The sequence below is a fragment of the Embiotoca jacksoni genome, unplaced genomic scaffold (genome assembly GCF_022577435.1).
Source record: "Embiotoca jacksoni isolate LCO1_2020_lvr unplaced genomic scaffold, fEmbJac1.0.p SCAF_23, whole genome shotgun sequence".
NCBI classification, from domain to species: Eukaryota; Metazoa; Chordata; class Actinopteri; family Embiotocidae; genus Embiotoca; species Embiotoca jacksoni.
Window position 1 is genome coordinate 3,818,927 of NW_027185374.1, and position 13,434 is coordinate 3,832,360.

Here is a 13,434-nt window from a genome sequence, read left to right on the forward strand (position 1 = left end):
TAAAATACTGGTAAAACCAAAACAATGAGCTTCAAGACAATTAAAGACTCCACAAAGCTGAGGGTAACTGAGAGTCACTGTTTCACATGACATAAAGTTAAAAAATAAAGTTCTATTTTGGGTCATCGAAATGCTAAGAATGAAACTAAACTGGTGACTCTGTTACACAGGACATGCTGTGAGGAAAAAAACTCACGGGATTCATATTTTGTTCTGTAATTTTAATGGCTTGAAAACTTAAAAAAAACATTTAAATATTTTGAGCAATAATAGATGTTTGATTAGCAGTGATAAAAGTACATCCATATTTATTTTGATTTTACAGTAAGGCATTGCACAAACGTAATAAGTACAACAGACAAAGTGATTATTTGTCCACAGTAAAGTACTCTTTTTAGAGTTTTGCCGACTTTTTGACAAAGCAGCAATCATGTAGCGATATTCTGCATAATGCAAGCAGAATAAACGTAGTAAAACTATAAATCACACTATTACTCTGGTTGGACTCATTGTTCCATTCATGCACACAGAAAGCATCAAGATGGGGTGTCTTTTTGGCTGAATAGGAAACAACGTAAATAGTGCACACATGAAATATACATGTAAACTTTCTCTTTTTAAAGCAGTTTAAAGTGGTGGCTGGAATAAGTTCAGTTTAGTGTGATTATGACAGCCTTCTTGAGGCAAAGTAGCTTTGATGTATTGAGATGACATTGAAACAAGCATTTCGTTACTGGCAAATAAACAAAACGGGCCAAACATGAAGACATTTTTATATTTACAGTGCTGCTTCAGCTTATAGTATTTCCATGGACAGCATTGAAAGCTGAGAATTTAGGGACACTGTCTTAGAAATTTTTCACTGCTCCATAATGACGGCGAAGTTAAAGATTTTGAAACCTTATGTTTCTATGTGGCTTTACTGACCATTAACTCGCTATGATTTTGGGGTTGTTGACAAAAATATGACACCTGATGTAACGACGCCTGAGGTGAACGTATTGGCATTTTTTTTTTCCTTTAACATTTAGAACTCTTTAGTCTAATATGGCAACAGCTGTTGATCACATACAAATTAATATGTTAACAACAAAAATTATAATAAGAAGAGTATATTTCTGAAACTGGAGTATCGTACGATGTTTACCCACATATATACACATAAAGAAATTGAAATACTTTTCACACAAAGTGCATCAGTTCTGAAACTATAAAACTCATATGCGTTTTGTTGAATAACGTACTTGAACGCAACAATTATTGTATAACTTTTATTACCAAAATATAGATTGGTCTTTAAAGCAATATCACACTTTAGTGTAATTGATCAACTCTTGTCAACTCTCCCTGATAACCAGGGCCTTGTTACTGTAACCATAACAACAAGACCCTGAGCACAATCGTTACATTTGTTCAGCCTCATTCTCTTATACATATTTTAATATTTATTTCAGATAATGAGGTTGGACGTTCAAGAGCCTTTCTGCTTTATGAGGTTGTATTAAATCAATTTTCTGTGTAATTAGTTTGTTTAAATTCTGTCCATTGGAATGATCTGATAAATGTACAAGAATCACGATATTTTGGTCAGATATATATTATGCAAACCTCGCCTCTCATTGTACAGTAGGTGGTGACCCTACCTACACTTGTTATGTCATCTCAACATGCAGCAAAGTCACATATTGCCTTCTAGTACCCTATATGTTGCCATAGTTACTCTGCAGTGGTTCAGCGCCGTATACATTCAGCTGGATGTTTGGTGAAAATATGAACCCTGTAGTCATCCCCACACTGTTTCTCTTCAACTGTCCTCGAAATTTCGCCACATATTCTCAAAAAGAAAAAAAAATAGCCACAAATAAATAAAAGTATAATATGTCGTTTTTTTGGGAGAAGATGGACTCGCTGAATGTGAAGAAGTGTGTGTGTGTGTAAATGTAAGACAGTCCATGTGGGTGGGGGAGTTTGACAAAGCTTAGCAACTGTGAAGCGTAGTTTAAGAAAATCATTTTGGTGTGTATACATGAAGTGTACTGCAGGCAAGCTGATATAAGAGGACATTGAGATGAAGGATGCTCAGTTTTTAGCAGCATTCTGAGAAATGTTGAGGTTGTTTGTCTACATGTTTTCTCCAAGAGAGAGACTACAAAAGATGTACAGTTTTAAGTACATTAATTTATGTTCACTGTGTGAAGAATAACTATAAGATTTTAAAAATTGAAGAGCTTGATGATGATGTTCATTTTCTAGATTATGTTTTCAGATGAACAAAAATGCCTAAAACCAGGCTGACACTGACCTGTTTGTAAGTAGTTATTTTCACACTTTCTACCTCTTTCTTCCATCTCGCTTCCTTTAGCGGGTCTCTCTCTCTCTCTCTCTCTCTCTCTCTATGGCGTATGCAGCAGATGATCTTCGGTTTCCAGCTGGGCCAGCTGCCTGCGCAGGCTGTTTACTTTGTTCTGAAGTTCCTTGTTGTATTCAATTATGTGCACCATTTCATCGAAGGCCTCGTCCAAACACTTGGAGGATCGGTTCCAGCGAAGAAACACTCCTGTGATAGAAGAGCAGGAGGGCACTGTAAGTGATTAAAAAAGGACCAAAACATTATGAGAAAGTGGTTTCTCCTATTTTTATTGGGTTAGATATACTGCCTCCGATTTTCACAATAAAGGTGGCGTGTGCAGTTACAGCACACACATGTAACAATATAGAGCTTACATTTAATACATATTAACTTAGTTACTTGCATAAAACCTAAATAATAGGAACTAGACAGTGTGTATCAACGTTCTGGGAGTGGTTCTCCGAGACTGATTCAATTCGCTAAAATATAGGAAATATTAAAACCCAAAAGTGCAAACAAACACAAAGGACAACTTCATTAAAATATCGAAGGCAGAAAAACAATAACGTGAAGAGCAAAGAGACTTAGCTAAGAATGCATACACTAATTAAATGTCATTATTAAAGGAAATTTTACAACAACGCAGAGTAGTGGTTAATGTCTGGAGGGCAAAGGAGAGCACAGCGAGACGATGATTCAGGTCATTTTAGCTTGGCATAGTTGTAAACTTCATCATAAAAGTTTTAAGTTTAGAAGTTTTGAGACTGAAGCGAATGTGAATGTGAATTGATATCTTTATAAACAGAGCACATGTGACCCGATTGCAAAACAACGGGGTGCGGCCCTGTAAGAGGAACAAATGTGACCTCTGAGATGTGCAATATGACTGGAATGTATCACGTTGGATGGAAGGGAGTTGTTTGTCATATTGAGAAAAATCACCTGAGCCTTGTGAAATCAAAACTCTTTGAGAGGACAGTGACACATCTGTGGGTTACAGAGATTTACTGAGATATCGAGATCCCAATTTCTTGTCATTTATTTATTATCGGGTAGAAGATGGTTTTGTTACACTTCAACTTTGTTACAAATCAAGTTTTTAACCTGGTTAAAATGTTCATATGGTGTTTTTTTTTAATTTTTTTATATGCCATTATTTCAAGAGTGAAATAAGCAGTCAACATCTTTGAATTGTGACTTGCATTGACAGTCTGAAAGTCTCGAAAGCACGGACTCCAACAACCAGGGTTTCATACGCCTCAAACCTAAAGAACCAGTGCAGTCAAATGGCATGAGGCTTTCCACATCAGCAGCAGGCAAGCGGCAAAGGGGTGGGTGGGGATTATTTGCTAACTAATGAATTAAGACGTATTAAGGGACATTAAGGTGTTGAGTTACATTTAAGACAATTCAAATGCAATATGGGAATTTGTTTTGGGGGGAAAAAAAATTGCATATGTTGTTTTGATGACCAGAGATGAGTTTTACAAGTTTAATCAATGCCCACAGAGGAACTTAAAACTTCTTTGTCCTTGAATTACACGGATACAAATTAAGCAATAGAAAACTGCAGCTTAAGTTACCCCACTAAAAGAAATTGAAACCTTTACAAACAAACATTTTTAGCAAATACACTAAAACTCATCAACCTCCGGTCTAATTCCACGCAAATGACACCGTCACATACTTGCGTCATTCATTCATGACAATATCTATTTTCTATATTCTTCCTGAAGTTACCTGTCGAATTTAAATGAGGACAATTTTGCCCTAAATGCGACAGAACATTCAGGAGTATGTGGTATGTAAAGAATTTAAGCACACTAACAGTCCACACAAGTGTCCACATCAGCAGCGAGAGATCTGGACGCCTATGTGGTTCTTTTAAGTATGCACAGCAGTGTGTGTCACTTTCTATGAAAGAGCTGTGTTAGCAGAATGTCACGTGCTCAGTCCGTTCTCAAATGTCATTTTCCACTTCGTATAGAATGAGGCTGTGACTCAAAGGCTTTGGGTAGTAAAGGAGGCCTCTCATACAGAAAGCCTGAACCTGATGACCCATCATGCATCTAGACCCCCTACCCCCAGCTTTCCCTTTCGTATAGCCTGACACAGATTCCCCTGCGACCTTTTCAAAGTTTGCCATACTGAGCCCATCAAAATTAACTCAAAGGTGAAGAAAAAAAACCCTGTTCTTTTCACCATCACTAACCGCTTACAACTCACAACACCCCATTTTTTAGACATTTTTGCTTGCTGGTTAAGTTTTTGGTCAATCAACTAATTGTTTCAGTTTCAGTACATCCATTAAAAGTTGTGATTTCAACCAATACGTACTGATTTCTTATGTTTCTTTCAATTAAAGCTGGGAAAGGCAAGGGTTATTTTTACACTCACTGGGCAAACGTTCCATAATAACCTTTAAGCATATTGTAATTCAAGCGGTTTGAGAGAGCACAAGACTACTGCACCTCGTCTTTGCTCTGTATTCAGGCTTTATAAAATCTAGCCCATGACGGAGACTTCAGGCCAATCGTGGGTCATTTCAGAGAGAGGGCATTCCTATTTGCGGTTCTACAAATTCAGATGTGTGTATATGTCCCTTCAGATATTAAGTTTGATTCGGTGGCAGAAAATACCGGAGAAAAAGTTGCTAATCAAGCATTGGCAACACTTAGGAAGCATCCAATTCCACGGCTCAACTCTTCGAGGATGACTGTGGCAAAACTCTGCATTGTGCTGAGATTGTCGCACCCAGACATTAAAGCATCAGTCCTTAAGGCAGTTAGCCAGGAGTGCATCGCTTAGGTCATGGTGGTGGGTGCAACTGCTTGCGTGTTCAGGCAGGCAACACGTGTTTCATGCTCATATGAAGCGCTACATATAACCTTGCTCTTCTGGTAGGAAGGGCTTAAGGCAGAAAGGTTTTGCCTTTAACAGGGAACTGCAAACCCAAGCTTTAAGTGCATTTATATTTAATAAAAAAAATAATTTTAATTAAAAAAAAAAAAAAAAAACAGCATATCCTTTCAAATTTAACACCATGCTGCTCTTAGCTGCCTACTCTTAGGGTTCGCAAGTTTCTCCTACTAATATTAATGAAAATGGTTATGACTATTGCACAAATCTTAGATCCCATTCATTTACACTCAGCTGTGAGCTGCCTGGTAGTTTCGCACTCAAAATGCACCTCGAGAGAAAAGAGCACAAAACATTTCAATAAACCACTATTGACTGCTGTGGTAATCCGGCTGCATTAGCCTGCTATCACTGCTTGTTTTGTTTACCACCATTTTGACACTTGAGGGCCTTTCCCACAATATTTCAACATAAATTCTTCTTATACACCAACTAAATATATTTATATAACCTATTCCTTATGAAAGCTCTGCCTACATTTATAATTGTGTTGTGTAATACTGTTGCTGCAGTCAGGTTTAGAGAGGCGTGCCACAGGACTAAGATTAGCGTGCATGTGACTGTTAACTGAGATCTGGTAGTAAAACGTTCCTCGCTGTCCCGCTACGGGGGCTGAGGTGTCAAGGAGGACACGTTCTGTACAACCCATAATAAGACAAATCCCTGATGTGGCCTAAGCGCAATCTGAGCAATGCTGAAAATGGAAAGATATATGTTTTACCTAATCATGCAACAGGATTCATAAAGGCAGTTTATCGCAGGATGTTCACCACAAACACACGTTAAAAAATGCCACAATTATTTTTAAGATTATTTCATTTTAACTGTTTAGACAGAACAATATTACATTTTTAAATAAATGATTTCCAATGCTTATAATTCACTGCAGAGCTGCAACCAAATATACTTTCATTATTAATTAAAGTTCAGATTAAATGTTTATCTTTACAGAAGTGGGAGTTTTGTCTGCTTGGAGAGGATCAAAGGTAACAGGAAAACTGAGAAATTTAAGCATGTTGTGTTGTTTATCAAATCTCAAACGGTTTGCTGTTGCCATGACAAATTTACTTTTAAAATAATATATATGTATGCTTGTCGTTATTTATGTAACTTTGAATCACTGTAGGTGGGGATAGTTACTGGTGGCTCATAGGGTTTATCTAGTTTATCAAGGGTTCAAATAGTGAAATCAATGGTGCCCTCTGCTGGTGAGACTTTAGAACGTCTCTCTGAGCTCAAATTTAATTATAGTTGGGATAGTAGGTAGGTAGGTAGGTATTTACTTTATTAATCCCCGAGGGGAAATTTTTTAATCTATTAATTAATAGTGGTGGTTTGTAGCCAATAACTTACTCAGGTTTTAGGTTTAAGCCTGCCATCAGTCTGCACATAAATCCAAAGCATGAGTCAAAACCACAACTAATGCGTCATGGTCTAAGTTCCCAGCATGTAGACTTAATGGTTGACGCACAGGATCAGACTGTCTGTCCCTGAAAACAATATCAGCAATAAAACCAGCAGAGTAGAACACTCCCAGTCACAAAATTTCCATTAAAACCAACAAAACTTCCATTTATCCATTATGGGCAAAGGCAGGAGACACTCAGGACAGATCGCCAGCTTATCACAGGGCCAACATAGAAAGATAGACCATTATTCACACTCATATTTACATATTTGGCTAATTTAAATTTGCCAATAAACCTAGCATGTTAGTCTTTGGACTGAGGGAGGAAGCAAGAGCACCCTAAGAAAACCCACGCAAGCACAGTGAGAACCTGCAAACTCCACATAGAAAGGCCCCAGTCAACCAGAACCGTCTAGTTGGAAGCTGACAGTGCTAACTACTGCACCACTGTGCTGCCCCAAACAAAACTTCCCAGATGTATTTTAAAGTTTAAAATCATTTTCCACATTTACATACTTCAAAAAGGTGAACATTTTTCATACACAGGTCATAAAAGTATAAAATGTGTGACCTTCATTTTCAAGCTTTAGCTGAAATAAAACTGTTTTTGTGTGACATTGAGCAATAGGCTTTGTGATGATTAAGGCGGCTCTAATCCGCTTTTGCTCTGATTCAGCCACTCAACCACTTTACTGACCTGAAACCTGGTTTTAAATCCATTTACGCTCACTTACTAGTATCTTCACCCATTCTATCAGTGATATAAGGACAAAAGGTGATCAGTATTCTACATTCTTTCCCTTTGAGTTTACTTTTGTTACAGTGTATAATACACTCTGACATTACCTACCGCCTACTGTATATGATCTCAGTCACTACATGCTTTTTTGTTTTCTTCTTACCTTCCCACAGCAGCAGACTCTGAGGGGCCACAGAGGGCCAGATCACGAGACTGTTGGCCTCGTAGAGTGGGTTGGTGAGACGCTCCAGCTCCTGAGGCCGATTCACCCACGACCAGAGGGACACGGTCTTCTCAGGCAGAGACAATCTGGCTCTGTGGAAAAAGGTAAGAGGGTGTTCAGTTGCCGAGTAAGAACAGAAGCTGCTAACAGTTTCTAACAGTGGGCTTGTACCCTCAAGAACACATATGTATGTGAATGAGAGAGGACAACCAAACTGAAGGGACTATTTTCCTTTTCTTCAATAAAAACTTTAGAAGTGACTTTGGGAAAGTGACTTTATCCACGTCAGCTTTAACAAAGCCTGTTCATGGCAAACAGCTTAAGTGATGAAAAGCTCCATCATATATATTTGGAAGATGTAACTCCTAAATAAATGGCACAAATAGGAGATTAACAGAGCAATGACTTATCTACTTTCGTAGACAGACATTGTACGTGACACTGTTTATTAAAGACCCAAATGGCTGGCACAAGATGGTGGTCCAACATCAGCTGACTTCAGACTTGCCTCTCCAATGCACTGTTAACCAGGAAAGTCCCAAACTGAGAGGCGTAGGCGTGTTCGAAGAGCAGCACCAGGAAGCTCTCGCTGAACTCGAAGGAGCAGGGAAATTGGCGAAGGATCTGCCACACGCAGTCCAGGAAGAGCAGGAAGACGGGAGCCTCTTGGCGTGGCTTGCTGTTGGAGTAGGCAGACTGGCCACAGCGCTGCTGGAACGGGTGACCTGCCTGGGGAGGTGTTCAAAGAGGTGAGAGGGGCCATGAGGAGAATACCAAAACTGTCCCCATAAAGAAATCCAGATCCTAACTGGATGTTTTTGTAACTTAATTTGTGGCAAACAATGTCCCTTGTTGAACTAACATGCAGTAAATATATATAACTCAGTCTTGCCAAATGAGATGTCCTGCCATGTACTTTAATGCTCAGAAATAAATTCTACCAAAAGGGAGGAAAAGAAAAAGTCAGGCAGAGCATTAAAGCTCAGGGAAGGTCACCTGCAGCCATTCTCGCTCAACCAGGCTCTGGAAGCCTTTGATGGTCCTGCAGGCCGGATCAAGGATGATCTGCGCCAAGGAGGTCACCTGCAGCGTGGAGTCTGTCCCCTCTGTGCCGTGAACGAGCACCGACGCTCCCTCCCTGGGACAAACACACACGCTCACACTTTGTCAACGTGTCACCGGCTTTTTCAAGTATAGCATTTACTGCTCCAGGATTAGTATAACAAGCATATAAAACATAGATCCCGGACCTGTCGATGCACTGGGCAGCCAGGCAGGCGGTGGTGAGGATCTCCTTGACGTGAGTCTGCCAGCTGGAGGCCTCGAGCTTGCTTAACCAGCGGTCCATGTTGTGGGACTGGTCGTTGCATGCCTCCACCAGCTTAATCAGGCTTTCCTGGAGGATATTAGATCTGGAAATAATAGATACTGTATGTTACAATGATAAAAGAAATGTCTGAATCGTTCATATAAATTGAATGCTTTGATTTCAATGATACAAATACACATCCAGTATCCATCTTATCCACTCTTCTCAACAGATGTTACCTTTCAAACGTGAAAAACTTAACTGGCCCTTGATATACACTGCACTAAGATCAGTTATTACTTATATGGAGCCCCAGAATTCTGTAGTAACATCTCACCTTTCAATGGCCTTGTGGATCCTCTTCCACTGTGGGTAGTTGGCCTCAGACTCAAACCCTCCACCTCGAGCTTTGGCCTGCTGGGCAACATTGATGGTGCGTGTGTCGATGATGTACCCACGTTTTCCAGGCCGCAGAGTGGCATTGATCAGCTTCTCATCCTCCTTACACCGTCGCCCGTTGGTGCCTGTCAGTGGCTGACCTGCTCGCATCATCACCTGCGAGAGGAAGTGATTTGAGGGCTTTTCAAGAAATATGTCCATTTACAAGGAGTGGTATGCTATGTTACTGTCAGCCACTGTAATACTCAAATCACTGAAGGGCAAAAGAAACAGTTAAAGCCAGAGGCGGCTTCATTTCCTTTGTGCTCACCATGCCGTTCTTCTTGTGATAGTAGCTAAGTACAGGAAAACGGCCACCGTGACGGAAAGTAGCTACTTTCCTCAGTGTGTCATCATCAACGTCTTTGGGCACTACAACTAGAGGGGGGTATGACAGACACACGCTGAAGTCCTTGTTGACGTCACTCAGTCTCCACTCATCTGTCTGAGAGAAGAGATAGTGGCATATTAAGAGAGGGAATGACAGAAAGCTTAGGACTCACAGCCCTGGGTTAAGCAAATTATTTTCTTATGTCACAGCCTACTTAAGAGTACAACCACTCAAAACGTATTGTCTGTGATAGCCATACCATGGACTCCAAATCTTTAAAGGCATCCTGTGGAAGAAATGAATTCCATCCATCCTCTATGACTTCAAACATGGGTCGGTAGAAGAAAGGGTACATCAGGGAGGCTGAATCCAGTGTCGACAGAGCCTTGAGAGGAATAACAATATGTACTGGTTACACACAATTTTAATCCCAAGGAGAGTTGCCGCTGACACTGCAGATATAAACAGTACACAGTAAATGGAAAACATCTTGCTGCTAACAATAGTTCTAATTACTCTCCTTTTGGACAAAAGAATTATTTGGAGCGTTTGTTTTTACCTCAATAGAGCTGGCAATGTTGAAACATTCCTCCATGCCAGGAATGTCAAGCTGGATCACCCTCAAGTCTTTGCATTTTACTATGATGTTTCCCAGAGATCCCACAAATCTAAAAGACAAGATTCGATTCAAAAGGTAATGAAGATGAGTGACGGAAAGAAAAGCTGAGGGTTGACACTGCTGTACAGCAATAATTCCCCTGTATGAATCAATATGAGGCTGACGGTGGCCTTTGTATGACTCCTCATGTTAGGTTTCTCTCTCGGGCCGTGGATTGTCATTCATGTACAGTTCACGTGTGCATTCGGTAATCATTCTTACAGCCAGCCTGCTCAGTGATCAGGCTGTACGCACCCCAACCCTGCCCGAGGACAACAATAAGGAAGCTTTTGTGGGAAAACGGCAGTAACAGCCAACAGTCACCCTCAAACTTCCTGTAAAAACTCTTTCACTTCCTCTACCCAACGTCAATTTAAGTGAGTAAAGCACATCGACACATAAAAAAAAATAAAAAATAAATCTATTGCAGCGTAATGCTCTGATCTGAGGTGCACAAATCAGAAGAATTGCACTGAAAACACAGGTGCAACCACAGCCCATCGCAACTGGAGTAACAGCAGGATGATCACCTCTTCTCGATGGAGTCGATGTTTGAGTGAAGCAGCCACAGCTCCTCTGTGTTGTCCTGCCTGGAGGAGAGAATGAGGTGATGACCAGTCAAACACAGAGTCCCCTCCACCGTGGGCATGACAGGCCGGTGCAGGACAACCCCATCCACCCTGGGCGTCTTTATCAGCTCTGCAAACTCCATGATCTGACCAGAAACAAAATAAACAGCCCAGATACAGGGACAGAAATGGACAGGGACAGAAATGACGAGGCTTTTGACGCAGATGGACAACACGACTTGGTTAGGTCGTGTTAGTATCAGTACGACATCCGAACCGAACCCAAGTTGCAGATCGATGTCAATTCAATTAAAACTCATAAATGCTGCAAAACTCCTGCCAGGTAGCTCGATTCCGGAAACGACGTGGCTAACGTTAGCTCGGGAGCTAATCGTGAGAGAAACAGGATCGCGTGGCCATAAAACGTCATTTTCAAACGTACACCTTCATGTCAACATCACACGTATTATATGCATCCAGAGCAAAGATGCAACCTTTATCGTCGTTGTTATAAACATTCATCACAAGTTACCTGATAATCTTTAATTTTGGGTGGAGGGCGAGACTGGTACGTTCACAAAAACACGCCGACTGGAAACAACGGACTTGGGGTGAAATTTGGCCTAGGTTAATTTGCATAGACTATTGCGCAATTCGTCTCTGTAATGGGAAGAACAACAACAACAACAACAAAAAAATCGTCGGTGCTTCCGCATGCGTTTTAACATTAACACTACAGTTATATATTAAATTCAGCATTATAGTAAAGCAACTGGAACAACAAAGTATGCCTGGATTCTCATCAAGTGTTCAAAGTTTTCCACGTTTTTCACCAGTACCTGTACTTCTACATTTTACTTTTTGATGTATTGACTTTTTCTTGCGCGTCGATAAACTTTTAAAATAAACTTTTCTGTCCTTTATGGTTACGTTATCTTGCCGATTCCCAAATGCCCCCTTCATGAATTTCATTCCCCAGAGTGTACCCAGTGATTTTCATCTATTTCCGTTCTCGCATAACTGGGTTCTCTATTTTTCGGCGAGTCGAAGTGACGTTAGTTTTACTGTGAGTTAACAGTTTTGTTTGTCCTCCCAAAATGTCGTGTCCCTGTTGGATTTAAGATGCCATAAATGACTCAATCAGATTTAATTAATCAATTTATGGAGATCATATAAGGAAAGGCTGAAGTCACTGGTGGGTACGCCACCACTTCCTATATGAGCTTCAAATTAAAAGCTCTACAGTATTCTATACAGGGTCCAGCCATATACTAAGTTTTTAACTTTAGACAGTAGGCCCATATATAAAGTTTTTAACCTGGTCTTGTTACTCGAATATTTGAAATTGTCCTTGATACTGTGAACATCAACAATGTCTCATATTTTGTTTTCACTGTATAATTTCACAATGGAATACAATGATTGGCTGATACCTGTTGATACACAACATTTGAAAAAGGTGAGTACTAGCTCGTACCCCCCCCATTGTTGTCATCAGTCATCTGCTGTCATTTCAGATCTCTACTTCAGAAAAGGACATTTTTGTTCAGAATATTTGGTGTAGTTTATAGCGGGGTTACATTTAAACATTTGTTTCAAATGTGGACATAACCTTTTGCTGTGGAAGACATCACACTTTGAAAGCGGAGTAGATGATTAGAGAAAGCTCACAGGTATTCATTGGTTTGTTTATTTAATTAAATGAAAGCCTGCACATGGCACATATCTACACCTTCTTGTTTCACATGGGAAGGTGTACTTTTAAAAAAAAACTTATCCAAATGTACACCACCTGCTACATGAACCATCAACTAGTATCAAGAAAGGACACTAGGTGGTGATATCGGAACATTTTTGAGAGATTTCTGATGTTTGAGACCTAAAATACATCACTTTGATTATGCCTGGCCAATCATGAGAATTTAATCATTTCAATTGGTAAAGGAACATTAATGTTTAACAAATAAGCTATTGTGAAAGGAGTAAACAGGATTCAACCTGATGATAGAGGTCAGTTAATAGCTTACCAAGCAGGCAGGAAAATGGTAGATAGAATATTAGAAATAGCAGGCAGATGAGACATCATTAAGTCAGGTACATTTACAGGCTGTAAACTACAAGGCAAGAATATCGAGTTTATCAGACAATTTCCCAAAAGAAAGAAGTATATCAGAATTTACAGTTTATACATGTGTAATGCTGTATAGTTCTGTTCTGAGGAATTTAATGTGTTAAGTGAATGAAATAACCTGTGTTGTCATTTGGCACAATAAATACAATTGAATTGAAGTGAATACACTAACAAGCAATTCCAGAGCGTAAAACAGGAGAAAACAAAGACGCATTGCGAGAAGGAATCCATTGATTTGTATGGATAAGGAGCCATATGGTAAAATGTCAATTAAAGTAAGAGTTAAGGAGTTTTAACAGTTAATGTAATTATTTAGATATCTGATCAAATATGTAAAATAGTTTGAAGGTCCAAAGAAA

At 39.7% G+C, this 13,434-nt stretch overlaps 1 protein-coding gene across 1 annotated transcript; it reads right to left on the reverse strand.

Moving 5' to 3' along the window:
• Positions 1 to 200: 200 nt before the first annotated feature.
• On the reverse strand, positions 201 to 11,563 carry mtmr9 (myotubularin related protein 9). The gene is made up of 11 exons (XM_069158294.1): positions 11,477 to 11,563; positions 10,906 to 11,090; positions 10,277 to 10,385; positions 9,977 to 10,102; positions 9,658 to 9,831; positions 9,286 to 9,503; positions 8,890 to 9,051; positions 8,636 to 8,777; positions 8,148 to 8,368; positions 7,580 to 7,731; positions 201 to 2,557 (listed from the first exon to the last, which is right to left on the reverse strand). The coding sequence occupies exons 2-11, from the start codon at positions 11,085 to 11,087 to the stop codon at positions 2,394 to 2,396; spliced, it is 1,650 nt and encodes a 549-aa protein (XP_069014395.1). The 5' UTR covers positions 11,088 to 11,090; positions 11,477 to 11,563; the 3' UTR covers positions 201 to 2,393.
• Positions 11,564 to 13,434: the final 1,871 nt, after the last annotated feature.

Bases quoted from the DNA above. Each gene is read 5' to 3' on its own strand.
- mtmr9 (XM_069158294.1), bottom strand. From the start codon at position 11,087: ATGGAGTTTGCAGAGCTGATAAAGACGCCCAGGGTGGATGGGGTTGTC. The intron at 8,778-8,889 runs GTCCGGGATCTA...TGTTTGTCCCAG, and splicing joins GCTGCCCAGTGCATCGACAG to GGAGGGAGCGTCGGTGCTCG. The intron at 7,732-8,147 runs GCAAGTCTGAAG...CTTTTTCCACAG, and splicing joins GTTAACAGTGCATTGGAGAG to AGCCAGATTGTCTCTGCCTG.